Source organism: Gavia stellata, chromosome 1 (assembly GCF_030936135.1).
Source record: "Gavia stellata isolate bGavSte3 chromosome 1, bGavSte3.hap2, whole genome shotgun sequence".
NCBI lineage: Eukaryota > Metazoa > Chordata > Aves > Gaviiformes > Gaviidae > Gavia > Gavia stellata.
This window is the reverse complement of record NC_082594.1, coordinates 84,292,117-84,319,969: the sequence shown is the minus strand read 5'-3', so window position 1 is coordinate 84,319,969 and position 27,853 is coordinate 84,292,117. Positions and strand designations below refer to the sequence as shown.

The window sequence follows — 27,853 nt, the reverse complement described above, 5'->3', positions numbered from 1 at the left end:
ATGTTGGTCCACATCTGGCTTCTCTGTGGTCTGAGTGCTGTTGTGACCCCACAGGATGTCACACAACAAGCCCAAATGTTTCTGGAAGAGTTTAACAAGAGGGCAGAAAATATAAGCTATGAGAGCTCCCTTGCCTCATGGAACTACAACACCAACATCACCGAGGAGACTGCCAGGAAAATGGTAAGTGCTCCATCCTGTGGGTTTTACTGTTGTTATAGGACTCTGACAGCTGCTTTCTGGTTTATTTTGGTTCCACCAAGGTTGGCTGAAATTTGTGTGCTACTTCTTTGATAGCTGTGGTTTGGTTTCAGGAGGGTGGAGGGGCTTACTTTAACATAGCAATGCCTCATTGGAGGTGCCTGGGCCACTACCAGCCTTTACAGCCTAGGGTTGGTGCCTGGGCTGCCCTCGCACTGCACAGGGGCATCTGGAGGCTGGACTTCACGGAATCACAGAATCACTAATGTTGGAAAAGACCTGTAAGATCATCAAGTCCAACCAAAAACTTGTCCCCAGCCACCACCTCGAGTCACGCCGGTGAGTGGAGGGAAAAGGCAAGGGAGCATTGCATGTTTGGCCCCAAAATCTGAGCTGGATGGATAGAGACGCCTTCTTCTGCTCAGGGTCCACCACCACCAGCACCTCCCGGTGCGGTGTGTCTGTGCAGGGCCCCTTTCCTCTTGGAGAGGGCACAGCCCAGAGGGGATGGTCTTCCCCCAGGGCCCGGGCTAAGTGCTGCCCTGTGGCGCTAAGGAAGGGGATTCAAATCTTGCGCCCACATGAGCTCGGGTCTCCCACTTTTCGTAAGACTGAACTAACATTGGGCTTTTCACTGACAAGGACAACACGCTCTCTTCTCTGTTGCTGAAATTGTGTTACTTCTCACTGAATATGCAAACATTTTCTGAATGTAGGCATTCTATTAAATGTTTGCTGATGGTTTTATGTAGTGGTCCACACCCTTTACCTAGTGGGTGACCTTCCCCTCCACCCCTCATCACTCTTCTCATAGTCAGGGCTGTTGGTAGACTGCCTGGAGGTATTAAACTGGGAAAAATGAAGTGATGTCATGGATTTCCAAATGCCAGCAGTGGAGTTTGTATTACAGTGGTCTAGTATGTTGGTTTGAAAGTCAATTTCTATCTGCAGGAAGGACCACATCATTTGTACTTACGCTGTCTTGCAACACAGTTCTCCCTGCTTCTCAGCACTAACCTCTAGCTGTCCCAGCCAACGGGGTCTCTAGGCAAGTGTTGTGTTTATCAAGAGCAGTCAGCCATGATCTGGCTGGTTACCGATACTGTCATGCCTCAGCCTAGCATCTCCTGACCTTGGAGCCTTTCAAAATGTACAAAACCACCTTGAATTTTGTAGCTGTGTGTATTTTAATGTTAACTCAAGTTCTAGGGAAAAACAATTCAGAGCATAAAATCAAGTTGAACGTCCTACATCTACTTCTGCATAATGATTTAAGTCTTCGACTTTGTGGTCTTATAGCTTTATTAAAACATGGTTTAATTATCGTATTTCTTAATTAAAGCAAGGAGACTGCTTGCTGGAAGAAATCCTAATGACTAATCATTGTCAATCTGGAATGTTTTCCGAGGCACCAGGTACTTAAGCTGTAACATTTCCAAACACATGAAATGAAAACCCCGTACAGTACTTCCAGCATTAATGAGATGATAATAAAATACGTGAGGAGATACCGGCAATAAGAACCAATTAGTCCAGTGCTCAGAGAGGACATTTCCTCTTGCTTGATCTCTTCAGTAGCGCTGGTAATAAACCCACTGCGTCCCCTCCTCCCATTCTGCTGGAGGAGCAGAGTTAATGAATACTGTCCCTTCTGGCTCCTGCCTGTCCATTTTTCTTGTAAATTGGGCCACAAGCCCTGTAACTATTCCTCTGATTATCAACCAGTTCCTCTAATTGGGGAAAAATCAGACAGCAAGCTAACTTATTTCCCCCAGCTTTTGTAGCCAAAGAGCCCCCTCTTCTGCCCCGCCGCTCCTAAGGCACCTCTCCATCCCTACGCAGGACAAGGAGTTCAGAAACAGATTTACACACTGATGCTCTTCCTCTGGGTGCTTATCAAGCTCTTGCCCACCGAGCTTTGCAAGCCACTGAACAGCGGCAGGGCTTTTTGCTCTGCTTCCGTAGAAGGAGAGAGTTTGGAAAGCCTCTCAAGGATGGCTGCCCTTCCGCAGAGGGGCTGCATGGGCAGGGGGAGATGCAGGGTTGGGACTGCCAAGGGCTTATGTCTGCCACTGCCCAAAGCAGGTATGGTGTGTCCATCACGCACGGGGCTGGACAACCCGGGCACAGCCCTGGCAAAAGTGTTGGCCTCACCATGCGTTTGCACAGGGGTGAAGTGTGCCTGAAAGGTCTCTTCAGGCACAATATGACGTTTGTGTTTCCTGATGCCTCAGCAGGGAGGGATGGGCGGTGCAGGTGCCATCTCCACAACCTGGGAAGCTCTGGCATGAGCACAATTAATTAAACTGTCCCAAGGAGTCAGGTTAATTGGTACTGTTCTTGTTGCCATTTGGGATGGGTGCTGATGGGCTAAACTACATACATACAAACACATTAGGAAAAGGTGAATAAGAGTAAGACAGTCCCAAATCCAAATAATATTCTTTTGGTACTACTTTGTGCACTGAAATTTGGGAGTTTCACGTGTCATGGTGTGTAATTGCAGCAGTGGTAAAAGCAATCTCATGCAAAACATTGAGGTTTTGCATGCCCAATTTAGGCATCTGTTTAGAGCCTCCTATGCCCAATTATAATCTTTTATTCACCAAAACTTCAGGAGACAGTGATATTTGCATAATGAAAAGACTCAATGTCAATATCTTGGCTGCTGCCTGTCACTGCTACTGAAGCAGAAATGGGGAATGACATCTGGGTCACAGACCTCTTGTGCCCTGGCTTGTATCTGGTTTCTGTTAGGCACAGGTGGGTGAAGAAAAGCACTAAGGGATGAATACATGGTGATTTAGAGTAGCAGGAAACACAACTACGTGATGCTGGATCAATTATAACAAGCATGGTGTGAGGAGACAGCCCTGCTTCTTGCTTTTTCCTAAGAAAATTTGTTATCTGGATGTGTGAATAAAACAAAGCCAAAAAGTTCTCCAGCCGTTTCACTGCACAGTGCGAGTGCTCAACCTGCGATCCGCAGGTGGTCTCCACAAATGAAGTTCTCCCCAGGACTAATATTTTTGCCCACTGAATACATCAGGCTGCTGCACTCTTTTGGCGGAGTATTTCAGGGTTTGTGTGAACCCCTTTCAGAACGAGGCGGACGCCAAGTGGTCCGCATTTTACGACGAGGCCTCCAGGAACGCCAGCAGCTTCCCGTTAGCCAGCATCCAGGATGCCCTCATCAGGCTCCAGATCCAGGCTCTCCAGGACAGAGGATCATCCGTGCTGTCACCGGAAAAATACAGCAGAGTAAGTTGCTGAATGTAGCTCATTTTTGTCAGGTGAGTTGAGCTGCCTCCCACAACACCCCTGAGGGAGGGCATGGTGCTTGTCTTGGGATGATGCTGTATCCCAGCATCGGTATGGAGAGCGTACCTGTACGAGGTGATCACAGCAGTTCGGGACTGGAGGGTGTGCCTGGCTTAGGAAGCTGGTTCCCACTCAAGTCAGCAGTTTTGCTGTGTAATCCGTGCAATGAATTTCAAACTCACACACGCCTCAGAGCTGTCCTTGCACAAATGGCCGGATTAGTCATAAGGGGAAACGAGGACGTGGGGTAAGGGCTTGGCTAAGTCCAGACCTAGGGCAATGAGCAGAAAGAGATGGGTGAAAGGACATTCAATGAGTCAAAAAGGTGGAGGTGGAGGAAGTCTTTCTTTCTCTGCGCATGTTGCATTATCAGACTGTGAAAAAGAGGGGATGTTTCTATGCAGCAGGTGCCCTGGGATGCCTGAAATTAGGGAGGGTTGGCAATTTCCATCCACAGAAAGATGCTGAAGGCCAGCATTTAGAAAGATTCATAAAGAGATTTGGCATTTCCACTGACAACTTCATGTAAAATGCATGTATATGGATAATGAGTATATGGGGAATTGGAGTGAGCAGCTATGCAGATTCAAAAGGGATTTATAATCAAATGCTTGAAGGTTAAATTAGCTTCCTGTTGCTGCAGATCAAACTGAAACATGGCATTGAGTTAGGGGATCCTACAGTCCAGATTATAGGAGGATTCTGAGATTTTTCTGCTAAGATCAGCAGTGTTAACCACCGTGCAAAAAAAGCAGCATACTGTCTGGACGTCCTCTCTGGTCCAAATGAGATGTGTTTCTGGAAAGACAGATCACCTTGGTGGCAATGCTGAGAGTTCATACAAACATATGTTTATTTTGGAGCACAGCAGTGCGCTGATGGCAATGCTGTCTCTGTTGAGGAGGTATTTTGTTCAGTATCCTCCCCATTTAGACACTTGCAGTTTCCTAGATAAATGGCCTTTGGGGCTGAAATTGTTGATTCTTGCTTGAAAAGTGACTTTCTGTACAGTCTGATGGGATTCCATAAGAATATTTAAATATTCTTCACTGATACAAAAATTTCCCTTGGTGCCCACTTGTTTTAACGCTGACAGAGATAAAGCTAGAGCTAGTCATTAACTACCCCTCCCACTGACAGCTCTACACAGTTCTGATTTAAAACATTAAATGAGAAATAACATAGTCCTAGAGGAAAAGCTAAAAGTGGTGCATGTTTTTCTTGAGGTATAAAAACCCGAAAACATTAAAAAAACACTAAACCAGAGCTATGTAGCATAGCTTCTGAGATAGAGATGAATGATTTCAGATGCGTTTGTTCTTTGGCTGACCCAAGACATGAACTGTAACTTCTCTGTAATGGAGTATAAGCAGATCTATGCAATCAGTGTGATGTGATGGTAAAACACCACAAGTAACAGTCAGCCTGGCAGCATCTGCAGAAGGGGCCCTTTTTGCTGCCGTTCAAAACCACGAGCTACCTGGAAGGTTTAGGTGGGGCCACGCTTATGGAAGCACATTGCTAAACTTTATCGTTTTATTGCTGCTGTATATCGATAGCTCTCTCATGACAGTCTGTGCTCATTAAATCCCGAGCTCTGCCTCACTGGATATTAAGGACCTGTAGATTACGTCATATATTTGGGAGATTATCTGTCTTTTCCAGCTAGGTCTTGGTTCAGTAAGGCATTTAGGCAAATTCTTTCATTAATCTCTACTGAGCTTAAACATATGCTTAAATGTTAAGCTGGTGGGTGAAGTGTTGAATGGAGCTCTTAAGGAATTAGCATAATTGGCTGTTATTTTGTACAGAGTGCATTTCTAACGGGCTATCTCGCATCTAACTTGCAGCTGAGCACTGTGTTAAATACAATGAGTACCATCTACAGCACCGGGACCGTCTGTAAGATCACAGAACCATCTGAGTGTTTGGTGCTGGAGCCAGGTACGGTACTAACCACTGCCCCTACTGTCTCCTTTATACCGAGGGTTCAAAAAGAAAAAGGCCAAGGGTGGCTCCTGACTGCAGGAGAACAGGCTGTAGTTTCAACAGATATATTCTGCTGTCTAAAGCTTAGTCATAATTTAACTGCACCTTGCCATTCAGGGACCTCTAGCAGACCTGCTGCCCATGAGACATACCGTCTCCTATTTTTAGGAGACAAAATTTGGACAGGGCTGCTCAGCTTGTGTGACAGCCTGCCTGTCACCTGAGGTTCGCCTGCATCGCAGAAAGTCTAATTTTTTCCCCTGTCGTCAAAGTCTTCTTGGACTTCATGTTGCATTGAGGCCAGTCCCAAAAACACTATCAACTTAAGGGAAGCTAATGCAGAGGGCATAGTTAATTTAAGGGACTCAGCATCTGTTCTGTGTCTCTTAAAGAGAAGAAGGGGAAAACCTTAAATCAGAAAAGGATGCAATAAAATAATAGTATATTTCAGTATATCAAATACAAAATATTTTCTTCTTCGTTCATGAAATTTCTTTCGCTTTGGCTCATTTGCCTGCTGTGAAAGAAAAATAAAGAGATTCTTCTTTTTCAAGGCCTAGTACTTTTTTTTGTTCTGACAGGTCTGGACGCTATTATGGCTAACAGCACTGATTATCATGAGAGACTGTGGGCCTGGGAAGGCTGGAGAGCTGATGTTGGCAGGATGATGAGACCATTATACGAAGAGTATGTTGAACTTAAAAATGAGGTTGCAAAGCTTAATAGTAAGTCACATTTTTTTTTTTCTTTTTTTCTGGCTTCCAGAAGTTAACAAACATACCACAGTCTTGCACAATTTGCACAGAAATTCAAAACCCGTACTTTCTTACACATTGATGAGCAGCATTTTGCACATAATTTGCTCTCGGTGTGCACGTCACAAAGCAAGAGGCAGTGCAGACAGGTGCCAATGACCAAATCAGTGGTCTGTCACCAGCCTGGAACAAAAGTTGGTACCTTTCCCAAATGCCATAATGTATCAGTGCTCTTCGTTAGATAATGCCTTACCCAGAACTGCACTGCTTGTGACTTATGGGCAAACACGCTCAATTTAAAAGACTTCTGAGTGCTGCTGAGTCTTGGCAATGTCTCCTCTTTCCTGCCGGCCTTGAACTTCTTGCACCAGCCGCAAGCAGTGTTACATTTATAAGCATTATGCCCTAACCAGAATGATCAGATTTGGTAGGCCTGGGCCAGCAGATGCAGCCAGATGCTTAAAAAGGATTTTGCACTAAGGGAGGTGCGCTTCCAGTCAGAGATCTACACACAAATTATAGGGCACAGTCTTTCCAAGGAACAATGGCAGATGGCTGCTAATTTACTTCGGGGGTCTTCTAAAATAGCTTCTGAGGTAGCTACATCATCTGCCTCTTGGCCAAACTGCAGCTGTATCACCTACTTTCCTATACTCCGTGTTTTGTGAAAATTGTCAAGCTAGACACCAGTTATAAGAAATTATAGCCCAAATAGCTAGACAGGAAAAAACCAAACATTAAGAAATGGTCACTATCACCTTCCTCCATACCACTAAGGAAGAGACCTCAGCTATGAGCCATTTCTATTCCAGGCTTGATGGAGCTCAGTGGACTCAAAGACAGTGGAACTGGGGGCTGACTTTCAGTCCTGGTGTCTACTCCTGCCCTAGTGGTTTTGTTGCTGGAGGAGGGGGCCCATGTTCCATGTCCACCAGCACATACCTTCTGTGAGAATCCCTTAGTATTCAGCCTGAGCCCAGGCTGCCCTTCCTCACACCTGCAGGAGCTCCGCTCAGGAGTGACATTTTGCTTTGACCCCCATCTCCAGCTGGAATGACCCTAATTAACCAATAACCGTGACTGCAATTTCCGCATTTCTTGGAAATTTCCTGTACCTGCACATCTGCGGGACAGAGCCTTGGGGGAGTTCTCCCATCCCCCTAGACCCAGAGCTTCTCACACTTTGATGCTTTGTTTTGAGGGAAAGGCTGTGGGTCTGCACAGGGTCAGCAGGGAGCTGCACTGCTCCTGCAGACCTAAGCGGTGCCATGTGCGGTGTCCTGATGTGGCGCGTCCATGCTTTACAGGTTATTCTGACTACGGAGATTACTGGAGAGCAAATTATGAAGCAGACTATCCAGAAAAATACAAATACAGCCGTGACCAGCTGGTCAAAGATGTGGAGAAGACATTTGAGCAGGTAGAGGCAGGAAAAAGCTCTCACCTGGGCCACGGGATTGTGTTTTGTGGTGGTGGGTTCACGTGTCGATTCTGTGAAGGAAGACAAGACCTGCTCTAAACTGGCTAATCTCAGTCTACATGGGGTAACAGACATTGGGGGACATACATGACGTTTTTACCTCTGCAGCCATTCTAGGACCAGCTTGGTCCCCTCGGGCTGCACTGTGCTAAAGGCTGGGAAAGAAAGAGCTCTACAGACCCATGTCTCTCCTCCGGGTAGGGCCCACGGGGGGAGGTATGTTTCCCATGGGGTAGGTGGCCTCCTTGATAATCCACATCTAAAGTTAGCAATGCTCCCTCCCTCATCCCTGAGCAGGACTTCTGGGGCTAGGATCCGTACTCGGCACTTGAGCCCGGAGGTGGGGGGCAAGGCTCAGCTGCAGGTTTGGGGTGCACTTACCTGCCGGGAGAATTTCATCAGAGACACCTTTGAGGCTCTCTGTTTAGGAGGGATGAATGGGGTAGAGTAAAGAGAAAATAATTTGTTTCCTTTTCCTCCTCTGCTTCCAGATAAAACCTCTGTACCAGCAGCTGCATGCCTACGTGAGGCACCGGCTGGAGCAGGTCTACGGCCCGGAGCTCATCAGCTCCACAGGATGCCTCCCTGCTCACTTGCTGGGTATGTCAACGCAGCCATGTCGCACAAGCCTGACTTTGTACACAAGACAGTCGCCTTCAAGGCACATGGGAACAGAGTAATCTGCCTGTTTAATCAAGATATTAACAAACAGGTTACAGATAAGAGAAGGGGAGAGGAGAAATAGAGAAGTCGTCCCTGGCAGAGATGACACAGGCGCTTAGCAGCAGAGGCAGGTGGGGAAGGCAGGTGTCCTTGTCCTTGCTGGAGCTGGTGGCACCCAGCTCAAAACTCCAGCACTGGGCTGGGACATTGCCCTCCTCGCTGCAGCACTTGTCTTCCTTAGAAATGGGAGTTTCAGAGAGACTTTTTTCCCCCTCTTAAATCTTGTCCTAAGCTCCTGCGTTTCTTGACTTTGCTTTCAAAGCATGCAACATCAAGCTGCCAAAACTGTAACAGATATGAACATGGCAGCGGCAATCATGTGGACTAACAACATGGACATCAGCTTTGAACAGACCTTTAGGAAGGTGATCAGTCCTGAAACTGTATTGTACAAGAATAGCTGATCTTGGGGAAATAAAAGGATTTTTGATCTGAGTTTGTCCTATGCTTGACTTCCTGGAACTGCTCCTCTCCACATCTGGATCAGACCTCTTTGGGCATATAGAGGTCCCTATTTATGACACTGCACAATTTATAATACTGTCTGGCAATTTTGAACAATACATAGTCAATCATTTAAAGTATTTCTATGTTTCTCTCTTTTGTGAAGGTGATATGTGGGGTAGATTTTGGACAAATCTGTATGCCTTGACTGTTCCCTACCCAGCCAAGCCAAACATTGATGTAACTTCTGCAATGGTTCAAAAGGTAAGACATGCCTTTATGCAATATGCATTATGTAACAAATCTAGATGGTATAAAAATTACACACCGCTCTCTAGAAAACCATAGCTGCCCTAAGGCAGTCACGCTGCCAGGAAAGCATTGCCTTCCCTTAGCTGTTCTCCTCTCTTTCTTCTCCACCCTCTTTGACTGGCTTAATCTTGGATCCAAGTCTGTTTTCCTCAGAGACACCTATCCATTAAGAGATATATTTTGTACATGTAAATATTTCAGGACTCATGGAGTTGGCTGGTATCAAATATGACCTTTGCCAGCCATTAGCATAATCAAATAGTTTGTATATCGCAGGGTTATTTATTGCCAGTCTTATTTATTTGGATACATCTAGGAAACTGCAATGCTGCCTGTTATCTCTTGATAACCGCATAGCACCATAAAATCTGTGTTTGAAATCTGTAGTGCTAGCAGCTGTGACAGCACCCTTACCAGACCGAAAACATGGGTGAAGATACCTTTCTGTTGTCTTGCCTAAATTTCACTCCCTTTATAAAATAAAAGGTGATCAGTGGGATTTGGCTTTTGAAATGTGATTATTCACCTGAAATCTACCTTCCTCTCATAGGGAGTGTTGTATGCAAATGTTATGCTGGCAAGAGAAGGAATAGCTAAATTTGATTCGTAAGCAGTTTGCACAAGCCTGCATTAATCTCAACCCTATTTTACAGTACCAACACCCTTGTAGACTTACATTTGTGTATACTGAAGCACCACCATGAGGAGGGAAGCATTACTTACAGAGCCTCGGGGCAAAGGCTGGATTTATCCTTGTTGGTGGATGTGCCCAATTTAGGATTCCCATCCAAGTGAGCTGTCTGCCACCTAAATCTCTGTGAAAACTCAGACCAGTAAATGCAGAGCTCTGCTATGTAGAATAATAAAACTGCTGAACGACATTTGAAAATATTCTGGACATTAATGTGCAGTTGCAATCTGATAAGCAGCTCCTCTGGATACATTTGCCAGGCTTTATCATTCTGGCTGAGATCTCCTCTCATGCTCATACGCCAGATGTTCAGCTCCAGTGGCTCAAACAAGTTGTCCCCGACTGAAGTAGCTGAAGGGTCAGATCCTAGAGCTGACGTGCTACTGACAGGAATACCTTTCTTATCTTCTCCACCTTATCTTTTATTGAGGGCTTCTCTGTTCTGGGTCAGGTGCTATCTGCTGAACCTCTGAGTGCACAAACCTATTTTGTTTGCGGGGAAAACACTTAATTCCAGTTCCCAGCAGAATTTACAGAAGTGCTGAAGAGAGACACTACTGTCTTACTTTCAGTAAGTCAGGTGCTGATCTGAAGTTGCTGGGAGATAGATACGAAGTCAGCTGCTCTGCGTTAAGCAGGCCGTTGGGAACAGGCTCTGTGCAGAACCAGCGGTTAATGGTGGCTTTGTCTCTTTCAGAAATGGGATGCAATGAAAATATTCAAAGCCGCTGAGGCCTTCTTCACCTCCATTGGCCTTGCCGAAATGACCGAGGGCTTCTGGAATAACTCCATGCTCACAGAGCCGACTGACAACAGGAAGGTTGTCTGCCATCCTACGGCATGGGATCTGGGGAAAAATGACTACAGGTACTGCAATTGCTATGACCCCTTTTTATACCATCTCCTAGAACATTCATATTTTAACTAAAGGTGCACCATGCTGGCTCAAGTTATAATTGCTCCTTATTTATTATTTTTTTCTGGCTGATAAGAGGGAAAAGGAAGACAAGAGAGCAGGGATCCTGTGGGACTGTAAACTGTTTCTGTGAAGACCTAAGGACTACTCTCAAATTTAAGTAGAGAAGTGAATATTATTTATATGAGTTAGAGAAATAATGGCTATGTTCTAGGGCTTAAGGAATAAGCACAAATGCGGGTGCTTGTGGATACTAGTGGGATTTGTGGACACCTGCACATTCTGCAGCAATGGCACAGGTCCCTGCGTAGCAAGTGAAAACCTCCTGAAAGCCCACCAGCTGTCTTTAGCAGATATATCAAAGTGGTAGGCAGACTTCCAGAGCCTCACAAAAATCCATCAATCTCTTCCATATTTGGGAAGGGAGAGGGACAGCAAGTTCTCACACAATGAAGTCTCCTGGGGCAAATTCTACCTCCTCCTGCAGTCCCCGCAGTTACCCGGGGAAAGAGGCTAGTCCCCGGCAAAGCCTTAGTGAAAGGCGCCAGCCTCACACCTCAGCAGTCTGGGGAAGGTGGAAGGAAACCCTGTTTGGAAGAAATTCCTTTATTAAATAGTACCGACACGAGGATGAAGTAGCAGGAGTCACTGACACACAGTTTTTACTGTGTCTGTCTAAGTTTGATGGTGGGTACTCACTCTGACACACAGAGTGAGTTTAGCGCCAAGTTTCAGAGAGCAGCTGCTTCTCACAAACCAGCAACTTCTTCTTACTCCCAGCAGAATTTCAAGGTGGCTGAAAGTGTTTTGCCGAGCTCCCCTCCAAGCCTCGCTCTTGCGGGAGGAACTGCTATGGATGTGGCATGTGCCCATGCTAGGATGTGGCTGCCCGTGTTTGGCGAGGGGTGTTTGCAAGCTCTGGAGGCTGCTTTGCCCTGTGGTTACAGCAGGCAGGGCTCGGGCAGCAGCTGGCTGGTCCACCGTCTCTCTAACCACAAACACTTTGCTCTGGCGCGCAGGATCAAGATGTGCACCAAAGTGACCATGGACGACTTCCTGACCGCGCACCACGAGATGGGCCACATCGAGTATGACATGGCGTACGCTGCGCAGCCCTACCTGCTCAGAGGCGGCGCCAACGAGGGCTTCCACGAAGCAGTAGGTGAAATTATGTCACTTTCTGCAGCCACTCCTCAGCACTTGAAATCTCTTGACCTCCTAGAGCCAACTTTCCAGGAGGATGAAGGTAAATAAACACATAAATATTGCATATTTAAGTGAAAACACTTGCAGGCCTTACTTTGCAGCAGAAGATCATATCTGCAAGCTGAGTGAGCAACTGAGAAGCTTCTGAAAATTCTACCCCACCAATTTACCAGAAGTACTATTTTTTTCCCAAATCACATCATAAAGCAAGGAACGCTACTCTATAAAGCCGCTACATGATTTAGAAACAAACAGCTAGCACTTCATTACCTTCAGCACTGAACAGCTCATCTCAAAATCTTCATAGTTCATTTGGATGAGCCTCTAACAGTATTTTCAATTTCTGTTGCACAAATCTGTACATATCTCTACCAAGGTATGTATTTAGCAGTTCAAATGAAACTGGAGCCTCGAGATTTACAACTCCCATTTAGATGGATATTGAGTGGACAATGTAGGTAGGCCCTCATTATAACGCAGTTTGTCTGGCATCTCTGAGTATTACCTTATAAGGATGGAGATGTGCCAAAGTCCTCAGCTCAAAATTCCCCAGACCCTGGGAAGGTTTTCAGTGGAGGATAATGACATGTAAATGCCAAAGGGTTAGGTTATTTGAGCAGTCGAGCAAAAGCAAGAGAGACAAAACTGTACGCAATACTTAAGTGGGTTTTTCAGTAGTATACTTCCTTCTGTCTTTTTCATAGTGAAAATATGTAATTCAAGCCAGATGAAAGCATTAGCTGTTAAAGGAAGCAACTTTAGCTGCCTAATCAGATACTAATTACTACCATAACGATTGCCTTAACTACTTCTCTCCTCAGAAACTGAAATCAACTTTCTGCTCAAACAAGCGCTAACAATTGTTGGAACAATGCCTTTTACTTACATGCTGGAGAAGTGGAGGTGGATGGTGTTTAGGGGTGAGATTACAAAGCGGGAATGGACGAAGCGGTGGTGGGAGATGAAGTAAGTTTGAGAAACAAGGAGGATTTTTTGCAAATGATCCTGTAAAACCATCCCTTCCTAGTTACTCAACATACTGAGGTGCCTGTGCTCCCCATAGTGCAGGATCTGTCTCTCTACAAAGCCCAGTAGAGTGCCAGGTGGAAACACCCAACGTGGTGCAGACAAGGTCTCACAAGCCATGTATCCCCATTAGCACTGTGTTCAGCCCTGGGTAGTTTACCCTGCCTCTCGGCAGACTTTCCTCTCATTTCTAATGTCAGCTTTTCTGGTAAAGACAGCCCATGGCCTTTGCACGAGATGTTCCAGATCCCAGGATCAACATTGCCATCCCCTCGACGCATGCCCCAAGACATCTTCATAGTTTAAGTACAGCCCTTCCCTAAGTCTCATTGGGCATATGCTCTGGTTTGCTCCCCACCTCCTTAAGGACAAGTGGAAAGTGAAGTTCATCATACTTGCTAGCCTGAGAAGCGTACAGGTCTCAATCTACCAAATACCTGTGCACACTTCTCTTCTTTGCATTTCCTTCCCATTCTAGAGTGGTTTTGGAGGCAGATTGTCTGAAAGACTCCAGACTGAGTCTTTCCTCTCTTATGCATTAAGATGCCACCTTTCTTGGTCAAGAAAATACAGTTCCCTTGGCAAGTAACATCCAGAGGTGCCTTTTCAGATTATCCCCACCAGCCAATCTATTTTCAGCTCCCTGGGGCTCAAGATTAAAAGCAGTTTGATTCAGACTGGAGTCTCTCATTTCTTGGGGTGGTTAATATGGGGGCAGAAAAATACAAAGAAACAAAACAAGCCTCACACTGAAAATGGAGTCTGCACTCTAACACGAACACAAAGAGTGAGCCTCCCTCAGCAAAGAAAATCTATAATAAAACTAGATGTAAGAAAGCCTCCTGACACACTGTAAAAATCAGTCAGCTTCGATTTATTCAAAAGTAGCAGAAATGTCAGAGAAATGGAGAATGACAAATTGTTCAGGGAAGCTTATCACATCTGTTGTAGCGGCACTGCAAATCTCTGTGCTGGAGCAAGACCTTGAAATACAGGTTTACGGAAAATATTTCCATGTAAGCTTATTACCGTTTTCAGAAATTAGGGCATGGGTTTGTTTCCATAGTACTGCTCAGGAGACATGCTCTCAGGAGAGGAAAATAAAAAGAAACCTTATCTCCAGCCCAGTGGCACAGCAGGCCATACACCTTTTGGGTCATCCAATCTCTGCATGCCCTTACCCAGGTCTGGGCCAGGGCATGAGGTGTGTGTGAAGTTCATGTCATTATTTCACACCACTAATTACTCCCTGAACACCCTGCTGTCATACAAGTCCCTTCCTCGCACCATCAGTTTCAAAACAGCTGCTTCTCTGTGGTCTCCAGCTGTGGAACAGTACTCATTTGGTGTTTCTGGGACCTGTATATAGTTCTTGTGTTTGGAAGTGAGAGCGGTGCCCATACGTAGCAGACAATACAGAGGAAGAGCAGGGTCAGATTATTTTTCCTTATTATCTATTAATGGAAATCATGTGTTTTTCCTTCATCCCCAGGAGAGAAATAGTTGGCGTTGTTGAGCCCGTCCCTCATGATGAAACCTACTGCGACCCTGCGGTGCTGTTTCATGTGGCCAATGATTACTCATTCATAAGGTAGCTCCGTCCTTGCTCAGTGTTTAATTCATGACTTACATTTTGGGTACAGAATATGCCCCGACTACCTAAAACATCTGCTGGAGTCTCAGGACACAATCTTACTTTGTTTAAAGTCCTGACTGAAGGTCACTGATTTCAGTGGAAGTTTTTCTGTGGACATCAGGGGCTGCTCCGTAGCAATCTCTGAGCAGTCAGGAGGCTGCTGAGGTTCTTGTTGACCAGAGAAGCTTTGTGCTGCCATCAAACCAGTGGGAGCACATCTGTAAGAGGTGCTTGCCTCCTGGGGAGACAGCTTGCCTTGCACCACTGTCACTTGGGCCATGCACATGCAGCCCTGAAGCAACTAACTTTGGATGTTCCTCCATGTTCCAGCTGCCTCATTTTAGACGCCTCAGAAGGAGCGGAGAGTTGGGCCTTAAAAACCTTACTCGCTCCTGGTTTATGTGCCAGCAAACACATTTGGGGCTCTTCTGCTGCATTTGATCTTGGCATTTTGTTAAATCTGCATTAGTGCAGCCTATATATATCAGCTGGCCTCCCTCCCTGCAGTGCAGCCTCCCAAGCAGGAGTGCTGGCTAACACAGCAGAGATTTCCAAAGGCCGAGGGCCTGGGGTTTTCCTTGCCAAACGACTAACAAATCCCATGCCTTACTTCTCCTTGCCCTTGCTTTAGGTATTACACCCGGACCATCTATCAGTTCCAGTTTCAGGAGGCACTTTGCAAGGCAGCTAACCATACCGGCCCTCTTCACACGTGTGACATTTCTAACTCCAGAGCAGCTGGTCAGAATTTGAGGTAATAAAGCAAATTGCTCACATATAATAAACAGCATACTTGAAGTCTTCTGGAGTCAATGAGGTTGCACCAAGAATGAACTTAGCCTGAAAATTTAACATATGTCTACTCAGATTACTTTGACAAGTTGACTAAATTTATATCAGCTGAGAATCTAAATATCAAAGGTTTAATTGCCTGTTAAAGAGAGAATTTGGTTTTATTAATAGGAATGATGGGAGGAAGGAGGGAATTCAGAAACAAAAAAGAAAACTTTGATACCGATCGCAGATTGTTTTGCTAGATGTCTAGATGGAACATGGCAATAACATATATTACCTCTCCTTCCACATACACAGACAATTGCTTGAATTAGGCAGATCCAAGCCCTGGACTCAAGCACTGGAAAACGTAACAGGAGAGAAATACATGAATGCAGCACCCTTGCTCCACTACTTCGAACCTCTATATAAGTGGCTGCGAAAAAACAATTCTGGCAGATACATTGGTTGGAGAACAGACTGGGCTCCATGTACGTACAGCTTGTGGGTGAATTAAGGACACTTGTTAGTCCTCACAACCCTTGACTAGCAAAGTCCCTCTCTCTTGTAGCTGGTGAAGGCTCTTCTCCCTGTGGAAGCGGGGTTATGGGAAATATACACCAAGCAGTAAGTTTTACTCATAGGAAGGCAGACTGGCTTCCTCATGGCCAAAGCTGGAGAAGTCAGCACACATGGGGTTTGTCACAGCCTCACCCAGTTTTCAGTAATGGAGTTTCTTTTCTTTTTCATAGTGGCAGCACTAAGAGTGTGGGATGGCTGTGCAGAGGGAAGAAAGACCAGAGGCTTGGACTTGCGTGGCACTTGCCTGAGAGCAGCGTGTCTGTTCCGCAGGGCTGGGAGCCACCGGCCCTGGGAGCCAGAGGACCCCGAGCTGGGGGCGTAGGGGCAGACCAGTACAGAAAAATTACCACTTTATTTTTTGCTGTCATGTGCTAGTCAAAGAAGGGAGCTCAAGGGGAGGAAAAGACAGTGGAAACCACCCAGGTCATATACCTGTAATCACTGTCAGTACTGGAGAGCACCGTAACTCTTGCAGTGCTGTGCCAGTCTCTAACGGCGGGGTTCACCTAGCCAGACACCAGAACCTGCATCTGAGCTGCTCATTCTCCATGGAGGGAAAGAGGCATTTCCTTCAGGAGATGTCTAAAGAAGACCAGAGGACTATACTCTAGACGTGCTCTCTCTTCCTATCTACTACAAAACCAGATGTGGGTGATGGACAGCTCAGTTGCAGATGTTTGCAGTAGAGGTGGCTGAAGGGAAACAAGATCAATCCCACCAAGCTGGCCAGGGAGAGCAGGGGAACCTGTAAGGAAACTCTAGCCATCCCAGTCTTTCCCAGGGACTAACTTTCTGTCGCTGCAGCTCTGACATGGCCCTTGTTTCTTTTTAAACCAGATTCTGACAACGCCATCAAAGTGCGCATCAGCCTGAAATCAGCACTGGGGGACGAGGCGGTAAGTGTGTTTGGGCTGTGACACTCTTTCTATTGTTTGGGCAGCAGACATGATGTGCTAGTAATGGCTTTTGGAAAGTTAGGCAGGGTGTAGCTGATTTTTGTGTCTGAAGAGTGGCATCAGCTGAGGTGAAGGGTTATCACATAAAAGATGCCTTGTCTGAGTTTGTGGCCAAGCTTCCCTCTACAATTACTGGAGGGACCTCTCTAGGGAGTGATCCCACCCGTTTTAAGAAAGACTTCTCAGCTAGATGAGGTGAGTTATTCTGTGGAGCTACCGACCATGTTTTACCTGCTACAGGACAGGCCTGGAGGGCGAGCACAGGGGCACCTGTGTACCAGAAAACAACTATGTTTTTCCCAGCTATGCCGATGTGTCCAAAGAAAGCCTCTACCCACGTGTTTCTCCTAATTTTCATCATCATGGCTATGGAGGCTGCCTTCAGAAGTTGTTATTAGAGTAGCTACCTCACATTTAAATGTGGGGCTAAAGCAGCGGGGTTGAATCCTACCCTCTATTCCCAAATTCTCTTGGTTTCACTGAAATACTGCTGACAGCATTCCTTTGCAGATTTTTGTTTGCCTGTTTGCTGTAATCTTTCCAGGCCCTGATAAATTTGGTTGCCTCCCTGTCCTCCCACCCTTATGCAGAGACAGCTTTGTTATTAAGATTGTGGGGGGCAGTGCAGCTGCTTCTGTTTCAGATGAGGAGAAGGGCTTTCATTCCCAAGAGCTTGTTTACTTTCCCCAATTATACCAGCTGGTCCAATAAAATGTATAACAGCAACCGAAAAAGCTCATCAAAGCCAAAGATGGCTTTTAAGATTTTAAACAAAGTATTGGCTTAGCCCATCTGTTTAACCTAGGCACCCGGCTGAAAATTTGCTCCTTATTCTAGCTGTGCCTCTTTATGCTAATCTCATGGAAGCAGCGTAGAAGGCTTAAGTGCAGACACTTCATTCCTGTTAATAGCCATTTTCACCTTGCAGAACATTAGCAATTTTCCAAGAACGAGTATGTCATCAGGCAGGTCATTTAGACCTGCGCTTTGGAGCCTATTGAACTAGCAAGGACACAATACCGTGGACTCATTTTTCATATGAATTGATGCTCCCGCTTCTATCGCCCTCTCACATGCAAGCCCCGCTGGAGTTTTATTGCTTCCTAGACTGCTGAGTCGAGTTAGATATAATTCGAAACTGATTATCAACAGCATGAAAAGGTTCCATATTACAACACATTTATTAGTCATTATGGTTAATGTTTACCTTAATACCATTTTTATGCCTGCCTTTTGCCATCATAGTCTTTTGTTATGCAATTGAGCAGCTGTAAAACAATCTCATAGAGATTACTTAATTTGAATTATTGTATGGATGGTAGGTTCCTAAGCTCTGGAGAGCCAGCCATGCATTTTTCTCTCAAAACCACTCCACATCACCAACTTGCAAGAAACCTTTTACATTTAGTAGCTTTCTGCCTCCCCACAAATTTCTCTTACGCTGAGCTCCCAGGGATGTGACTCTGAACACCGGTATGCCAGCAGTGGGTAATGGTACGTGCATCAACTGGCATGGAGAAAAGGCAGGGGGAACCTTGGGAAGGAATCTCAGCCCGGCTACACAGAGCAGTATGTGTTGGCTGCTTTACGTGGCTCATGGTACACAGAAGCCAGGAGCCCAGTGCAACTGTTTGTTTGAGATCTATTTCGAGCTGCTTTGCACCATTAGGACAGCAGAAAGCATTCTGAGTATGCCAGCACATCTTTTTGTATTTCTGCTCTTCAGCGTTAGAGCAGAAAGGGAAAGATCCCCCTCTCCTGCAGAGGAAGAGCTTTGCTGGGGGGGCAGCTGCAGCACACACAGGCAGTCCTGCACTTCTCAGCTATATACCCTGGCTGTTACCAGCAGGGAAGTTTCAATAACCCAAAGTTCTGGCAAATTAAGCACCCAGACTCACGGATGGGCTTATGCCAGCTGTGCCAGAGAATGTGCTGCTGCAATTACCCTGCTAATTGTTTTCAGGCTGATGAGATTAAAGCTGCAGCTGTAGCATTGCTGGTTCACCAGTATAGCTGATGAGGCTGAAACACCCACAGCTTTGCTTCAGCTGGGGCTTTATGAAAGTGCCCTCCCAAGGGAAACTGCTACAAGACCCATGCCAAATCCTCGGGGTCTGTCTTATTTAAAATAAAGGGTTCCAGGAGTGTCAATCCCTTGACCACCACCTGAAAATGGAACCCCTCTTCAAACATTAATTCAAAATTTCCCACTGGGTCAATGTCATATGTGTGATTACATTGTAAAAGGCTGGCACACAAGATGGTATTAGGAAATAGAGAGCTGTCAGCCTGCAGGCATTTTGATGTATTTTACAATGGAAAATCCTTTTTTGAATCAGAGGTCAGACTTACACTCTCTTTCAAGTCACACGTGGGATCTTGGAGAGAACATGTTATAACAGAGCAGAGGTGCTTGGCAAAGTTCATTTTGCTCTGAAAGCAAAGCAGCCTCTGTAACGAACAGCGGGCACCAAGGTAGGTTTCTGAGACGCCTAGGGAAGGTGTGTGGGTAGTCATTACTCAAATACAGATCAGAAGCCAGCCAGGTACTTCCCATCTACACAGCCAGTAATGGTATTTATAAAGGCACTTGAGAGGCACAGTGGCAATTAAAATACATTAAATTTTAAAAGACAAAATATACGCCATGGAAACAAATAAATGATTAAAAAGTTGAGATGCTAAGTACAGAAAGCAGCAGTAGAGGAATTGAGCTCAACTAGCTCCTGGTTAAGGAAAAAAAAAAAAAAAAGCCCTGCAGAGCCTAAAGATGTTGGGGATAAATGAAAAATTGAGAAATGCCCCACAACAGCATCGTAGGCTGTGCCGGTGAACACTGCCAGCTGCCAGAGACAGCAGCGGTGACAACGAGAAGTGCTTCAGTGCAGGGCTTTGCCTGCTGCCCAGCAATAAGCAGGAGAAAGCCAGGGACATTTGCCCAGGCAAAGGTGACTCAGCTTCAACCTTTGCTAGTGGGAACGGCCAGAGCTGGCACAGCCCCTGCCCTCCACACACTGCCAGGGTCGGGCTGGGGACTGCTCTGCTAGCAGGGGCTTTGGGTCACCCGCGTGTTTCCAGGGGCCTGATCCTGCAGGGACTGACAACAGCGGGCTCATACTGCTCTTTCCTCCCTGTGTTTCTCTCTCTTCATTTTATGTCAGTGTCAAGAGGAGGACAGGGTTGAAAAATGTAGCTGGGTTTTATAAAGCCTGTTACAACAGAGCTGCCTTCTACCACACCTTCCCGAATGATTCTTGAGAAAGTCAAGAGCTGTGTAAAACTGTCACTGACAGCATTTATAGGCATTCCTGCTCAGGTACCATAAACACAATCAAATCTAAGACTTTGGGGGATAAAAAAAAATGCCACAGCGTTCAAACAGGTATTTTTCCCTTTGTGCACACATGGTATTGCACAACAGACCAGGCTGCATTATCAGGTGGTTTTTGCCCCCTATACAGCTCTCGGTTTCTGCCCGAGGGAAGCTGTTTTTGAATTCCACTGCAAATAACTTCGGACTCATAAGGCAGGCTGGGAGGAGCCTGCACACAGGCAGTGCGTTTTTTATATCACCTATCTATTCTCCAGTGAAAAACAACACACATATGCCTGCTGCAGAAATACTGATGCAGAGAGGTTTTTACCAAAACAAAACAAACCTCAAAAAAAAATCCCAGCTCATCAAGGAAATAAATGAGCTGCTTTCATACAACAACCCCAGCCCAAAGTTTCTCCTCCTTAAAGAACAGGTCTGCAAATGAAATGATGTGATTAAAACAAGATCTGAATTACAAAATCTTTAGACTTCAAACAGAATGCACAATATTTAGTAGGAATAATGTTGCTCCGTAAAGCAGGGATATGGGCTGGGACTGCAGCATCTTCAGCAGCCCCACGTAAAGGTACCAGAAAATGCAGTGTCTGGCAGCAGGGATGCCTGCTTGGTTATTCTCCAGATTAAGAGAGCTAAAAGGTTTGAGCAGGTTCCTGAAGTGCTATCTTGGCACAAATAAATAATACTGAAGTGCATGACATGCATTACAATGGCTATTTCTTTTTAGAATGATTTCTTAGTGTCAGATAACTTGTCATACAATTACCATCTCTGATGAATTTCTCTTGTGCTGTTCTTGCAGTACGAATGGGATGAAAGTGAGCTCTTCTTGTTCAAGTCATCCATTGCCTATGCCATGAGAAAATACTTTGCAGAGGTGAAACAACAGGAAGTTAACTTCCAGTGAGTGGCTTTCTTAACTGTGCCGGCTATGTCTATATTGCTTCTGGTTCGCTAGCAGCATGAATTGGTGGAATTAATTGTGCCTTCTGTCAAATGCAAGGTGATAGCAAACAATGTCAAACATCAGCTGGTTGTAAAAGCCAAAATGCCAGCTTGGTTACATGCTGTCTTTTCTCTTCGCTCTGGAGTCTGAAGTTTAGTAGTAATGTGCTAAATTAGGGGTAACTTTATTGGATGCAGAGGGCTTTTTCTCCCACGGCTTATCAGAGGTGGAAGTGAGCCTTAAGAATTTGTGCCTGACACCTACATGGGAATATCATTGATCAGAAATACAAATTTCTAACAATGTATAAGTATGATACTGAATATCCAAGAGGTTTTGGGCCAAGGAAAGATAAACTTGTTGATTATAAAGCACTAGAATTCTGTGCAGACTTACTAATCTTATCTAGGTTCACTTACAAACATAAAATCTATCATCTGAAATTGATTTTGGTAAGAAAACCAACCCTTTTTATTAGGTCTCTTCAAAAATTTTCAGAAGCTATCTACTTAAGCTATTTGGTATTACTTCATAGAACATCAGTCATGTGATATCTAGGATCTACTCCCAGCAGAATATAAGAAAGAAAGATTCTTTTTTTTCACTTGGTATTTCATACATCACCTCATTCATGAGACCTGCCCCAAACACTCTCGGTTCTGCAGCTGATCATGTGCTTTGGAAAATTATGCCAAGGATTGTCTTAGGTACGGGGTAGACTGTCTCCATCTAAAGTTACGAATTAGCACATAGAAAAAGAAATTCTGTCAGGAAAATTGATTTCACTTCCCAGCTGAGGTCACTGGGAAGCAGTCACACAGCATAAACTAACCCCCTGGCATTGCCGATCAAACACAACTCTTCACTTGCCCGAATTTAAAGCTAATGTCATCTCAGCAATTAAAAAGCCTTTTCTCTTCTCTTTCAGGATTACAGACATTCATGTTGGGGAACAGACACAAAGGATCTCCTTCTACCTTACTGTCAGCATGCCAGGTAATATCAGTGATATTGTGCCCAAAGCTGACGTGGAAAATGCGATCAGGTGAGATTTTGCTTGCTGGGAAAAAAAACCCCAAAACAACCAGGTGAAAGGGTGGAGGGGAAAGCAGTGCTCAAGTCAGCTGAGGCAGAAGGGGTGATAAGACAGTCAGTTCTGCAGTTAGCATGGAAATAGTGGGATGAGAGAAACTGTTATGGCAGAAAGAAAACAGTCCATCTATCTGATGGTGTCTTGAACAACAGCCAGCGTAAAATGCTTCAGGGGGCTTGTAAAACTGCCATAACACACCTAATTGCATCATACCTTGCCAGAAAATATCATTGCTCAAACTTTAACAGGAACTATCTTATATTCTGAAATACAAAGCACAGTAACAGTGTGTGCATGCACGTGTGTTTTCTTCCTCTCATTAGTGAAAATTCAGTGCAAGAATTATTGTTAGCAAGGACTCCAGAATAGTGATGTATTAGAAAGACAGATGTATTTGATTATACAGAAAAGAAGAGGTCAGAGCAGGAGCTAGTTCCCACTTACGGGTCAACGAAGAGCTCTTTTATAGCACAGTATACCACCACTGTAAGTCATTGCTGTAAAAATGATAAGTAAAACTGCAGCTCTGCAGATGGTCCCAGATAATGTACAGTGGGAAATGAAGAGGGCACAAATCTAAAGTCTGCAGCAACATGAGGTGGGGTTGAAAAAGCAGTGATATAAGTTGGTGAACCGAGGGAGAAGAATATGGCTATGAAAGTCACAGTCTGGTTAGCACTCAATAGCAGAAGCAGAAGTTCAGGGAAAAACAAGGCACAGAAAATACACCAGGGAAAGGGTTTTCAGGGCAGTGAAAAACACAAGAATCAAAACTGTTCTAGGAGGGAAACAGGTAAGAGGACATGAAAGCTGTGGTTTTCCATTACGTATCCAAGAAACTTATGGATAGCCAAGAAACTTAGGGTAAAGAGAATGAGGGGCAAAATGCAAATAGAGAGGGAGATCAGAAGGCTGTTTGCCTCATTTTGATAAACGTTAAGACTGAGTTTAAGAGTTCATACAGTGTCTGAACACGTCAGTTAAGCTGCAACAGGTTAAGGGCTTAAGTTACTGTGGTTGTCACTCACCACCCCATGTCAGAAGGAATATGGGTTTAGCAGTACCTCCTCTGCAGCCTTTTCAATTGAGCGGATCAGGGGAAGCTTGGCAGACTGGAGATTTATGAAACAACTGAAAACTGTTTATTTCCTTCCAATAAACATGTGACACTCTTTAAATTTGCTCTTGATGGCAGGATGTCTCGGGGACGAATCAATGAGGCTTTCAGACTGGATGATAACTCACTGGAGTTTGTGGGCATACTCCCAACCCTGGCCACACCTTATGAACCACCAGTCACCGTCTGGTTAATTATATTTGGGGTGGTAATTAGCCTGGTTGTCATTGGAGTTATTGTCTTGATCATCACTGGGCAGAGAGATCGCAGAAAGTGAGTAATATTTTTGATACTATGATCATGACCATCGGGCAACCTCCTGATGATTGAATCATCAGGGTGCTTACAAACAGGCTTCCAAATCTAACTGAAGAAAGTTAAGGAATTAAAGCTTATTATCCCCCTCCCATAAACAGTGATAGCTAAAGGTGCAGATCCCTGCCTTTCAGTCCACAGCAGCTGTGGCAGCTTCATGCAATTTCCCCATCATCAGTAGTTTAACCAAGGCAGCTGGACGCTGTGGCTACAGGGAACCGCAGCATGGCCAGGCTTCTGCCAACCCCACTGCAAGGTGGGCAGAGTGTCCTGCTGGGAATACAGCGCCTTCTCCAACAGCAGAGTTGCCCACATTCATTAGCACCTGCAGTTTTCAATAATCTTGTTGGAGGCTGTCCAGTAATGTAATTTTCCTTAAATATTACTGCATTAACAGCAATATGGCTGGATTGGTTTTCTATGTTTCTCCATTAATGGGGTTTCTAAGAACGTAGTAGGTTTGCTACAGTTCCTCTTAAAACCAACACAATTCCTTTTATATAAATATTCCCACTTAAACACAAAATTACTTACAATAGATGATTCTGGGGATCCAGAAGGACTTGGACAGAACAGGGGCTTCTAATATAAAATGAATTTTCATTACAGGAGAGCGAGAGAAAATAGGAGTGAAGCAAAATCAAACTGTGAAGAGGTGAACCCTTACAATGAAGAGGGAAAAAGCAACATGGGTTTTGAGCCATCTGAAGAGACACAAACATCATTCTAGAAGGCATGGGTACACTAGGGGTTTCTGGGTTTTTTCATTTCACTTAACAATAGTGCCTAGCAAGGACCAAAACACTATGGATGTCATCAAACATAATGTCTTCTGGTTGACCATTAATCTACTGGTTCATAGAAAACAGCAACTAAATCTGCTCTTTATGTGGCTACTAGAAAACATGCAAAAGTTGAAGATATATATGTCCTATGGCTTTTCTATGAATTATGCGCATAATATTACACACTATTTGTGCTGCTTTTCGTAAGTGTGCTGCATCCAGCTGCTCTTTGTTTCCTCTGTAATGAGATATAGAAGCTTGGAAGTATACAGTTGTATACAGATCAAGACAGACATACATAAGAATAACTGACATGCTCCTAATGCCCATGAGGAACATCTTGATCTTTCCAGATGGAGACCTCAAAAGTGTATCTAACAGACAGTAAGAAAAAAACCTGACCACCAGAAGAACCTTAGTGATGAAGAACTCAATTTGATATGAAATAATGGCAGTTTTTGCACCTTCAGGAAATCTGTATCAATGTAAAATGAGTACTGGATGAAGACTAACAAGTACTGGAACTTTGTTAGGAAGTTGTAATGTAAGTTATTTTTCTAACTGTTTGCTTGATAAGTATTGTAGAGACCAAATAGCCCATGCTCCCTCAAAATAAAAATAATTTAAAGGAACTCTGTGTTATGTTGTCAGCTAAAATGGAATAAACTTCCTTAATACTAAGTGATCAAAATTGTTTGGGTTTTTTTTTTCAGTACCTTAGCCATTGCCTCCACTATTACAAATACTGCATTACAAACACTACATACTACAAATACAAATTGCACTATTACAGACAGGGGTCAGTAGATTGAGGCTTGGGAGGTTCAGGTTGCACCTGAAAAAGAAAAGCTGTTCACAAGGGGGGTAGTGAAGCACTGGAACAGGTTGCCTATTCCATGTTCTGTGAGAGGCTGTGGGAACTCCACGTTTAGAAGTGTTCAGAGCTCAGGTATACAAAAGTATGGCTGATGGAGCCGTGGGGACAGTCCCACTCTGAGTGAGAAGTTTGGCTAGATGACCTCCAGACGTCCCTTGCAGCCAGCATTTCTATGATTCTGTGTCTTGTAGGTCCCATGCCATACCTGCCACCATGCCAGGTACTGGCACCACTGAAAAAGGCACAAGGTGTCTGGTCAGTCTTGCATTCTGACAAAGAGCCAGTAGCAAACATGAACCTGCATGAAAAACGTTCAGCAAATGCAGACTTTTAAACTCATGGCCCTCCAAAATTATCAGAAACTGTAGAAAGCAGTCAAACATATATCTGAAAACATACAGCTGGATCCTGTGGGCTCACAAAACACTATCCTAATACTCCACACTCATTTCCTATTTAAGAAACAAAACTCTTAAATGAGATAGTTCAAAATGATAGGCAGATGATACTGATTAACTGCAAACTAGACAGGAATGTAAAAGAATGAAAATAATTTTTCTTTAAGCTGCCTACCTACACCACATATCCCATAGCCATAACAACCCCAAACCTTAGTACTTTAGCTGAACTTTTAAGATACGTAATTCAACTACATGTGGTCTTCCCACTTAGCATGCAGTAACAGAAAAAGGGAATGGCAAAGCTGGAAACAATCAAATAGTGTAATTAGTCATGCCAGCCATCTTCAGATCTGTTGTTAAGATTAACATTTCCATTAAGGCAAAGCTTTCATTTCAAAGTAAGTAATTTTAAAAGCTGTGCTATGAATCAAAAAACACCATTCAGAGTTGCCAACACATAAAGCCACTAAAAAAATATATCAGGATGTTGGAAGAACAGAAATAAAAAGACAACATTTATACTAAAAAAAATCAACCGCCTGCATTAGCCCCAACAATACCTCACAGCCTCTGTGCTGGGGGGGCCCACCCCTGGGGCCCACCCTCCTCTTGTACGTTATCTGGGTCAGCACTCCTTCCTGACCCTTTCTCTGGGTCAGCACTCCTTCCTGACCCTTTCTCTGGGTCAGCACTCCTTGGCCCAGCTTGATGCACAGGCAATGCCATACCATGCCCCACCTCTCCCTCGTGTGCAGCCACCCATGGCCCCCCAGGCCTGTGTAGACCCCCACGGTCATTTGCGTGACCCCCAATGCTGCTCTTCCTCAAACAGGCGTACAGGTCCCCACGTAGGCAGGGATGCTCTCTGCTAACCAGCTTCCAGCCCTGGGACCAGGCGACGCCAGCAAGCCCAGGCGCTGGAGCCTCTGGCTGGCCAGAGACCTTCGTTTCTTTCTCCCCACATGTCTGCACTCTGGATTTCTTACTCCTTCGGTTCAGGTGAGCTCAAACCGGCGCTGCAGAGGGGTCCCTGCGAGGGCTGGGCCAGCTCCACCAGGAAAGGGCAAGCGTATGTCACTTGGACTCTTAGAGGCATCACACAGGGAACTAGCTCAAAATACAAGGAGAGAGGAGAGGGTTTTTTCCAGACCTTACTTTATCTTAAAACCCCTGTATTTTATACATATTAGATCAGCATTTTACAAATGTCAGTGTCTAAGTTTAGAGGCCTCTGTTATAGTTACGTAGCTTCAGATGTATTTGGTATCTCTAGACCTACTGAAGTTAGCACTAATTTGTGCAGTGCTATGCACATTTGAAAGTTGGGTACTCTTATTTAAGTGTTAACATCAGGAGCCAAATTTCAGCTCCTCAGTAGTAAAATATTCAGCTAAGCAATTATATAAATAGCATTTTCAGTTCTCTTCAAATTTTTGCTCTTCAGGTATTACAGAGATCAGCAAATTTACCATTTACTATTGCAATGACTATGGAATTCTGCATAAAACTTTTTTTTCTCTATTTTTACCTGTAGCAGGAAGCAATAACACTCTAGTAAACACCTCATACGTTGCTAAATTGCAAATATCTTAGATATGTAGCTTAGAATAAATTCCAAATCAATTGTACACCCTGAGGGCTGAAACTAAAGTCAATAGTACTGGTAAGCAAACCGATACAATATTTTGCCAGTAGAAATTTTTAGGTAATTGAAAGCGAGACTGTAACTATTTATGTTGCTGTCATTTGCAGCAGCTCTGAATTTGACTTCAGGTGTCAGCTTCAAGTGATTACAAAGAAAAAACACATTCAGATGAGTTATGATAATCAGAAAACCTAACAAGCATATATTTCCCTGTTTACATTTCCAGTTAAGGCCAAATAATGACAGCTTGGAAGCACTGAAGGAGTGTACACAATTGGTATATATATCTCAGTGTCTGAGAGTCCTTTGAGACAATGCTAACAAACTG

General features: G+C 44.6%; 1 protein-coding gene across 1 annotated transcript; it reads left to right on the top strand.

Moving 5' to 3' along the window:
• Window positions 1-24,547, top strand: ACE2 (angiotensin converting enzyme 2). Its single transcript, XM_009817825.1, has 18 exons — window positions 1-183; window positions 3,304-3,462; window positions 5,373-5,466; window positions 6,093-6,236; window positions 7,574-7,686; window positions 8,238-8,346; window positions 9,080-9,177; window positions 10,614-10,783; window positions 11,852-12,078; window positions 12,860-13,004; window positions 14,557-14,655; window positions 15,332-15,454; window positions 15,793-15,965; window positions 16,894-16,952; window positions 21,149-21,249; window positions 22,221-22,337; window positions 23,581-23,775; window positions 24,427-24,547. Exons 1-18 carry the CDS (start codon window positions 1-3, stop codon window positions 24,545-24,547), a joined length of 2,430 nt encoding a protein of 809 aa, XP_009816127.1.
• Window positions 24,548-27,853: the final 3,306 nt, after the last annotated feature.

Coding starts and splice junctions, on each gene's coding strand:
- ACE2 (XM_009817825.1), top strand. CDS start 1: ATGTTGGTCCACATCTGGCTTCTCTGTGGTCTGAGTGCTGTTGTGACC. Junction 12,079..12,859: donor AACTTTCCAGGAGGATGAAG/GTAAATAAACAC, acceptor TTCTCTCCTCAG/AAACTGAAATCAACTTTCTG. Junction 15,966..16,893: donor GAGAACAGACTGGGCTCCAT/GTACGTACAGCT, acceptor TTTTTAAACCAG/ATTCTGACAACGCCATCAAA.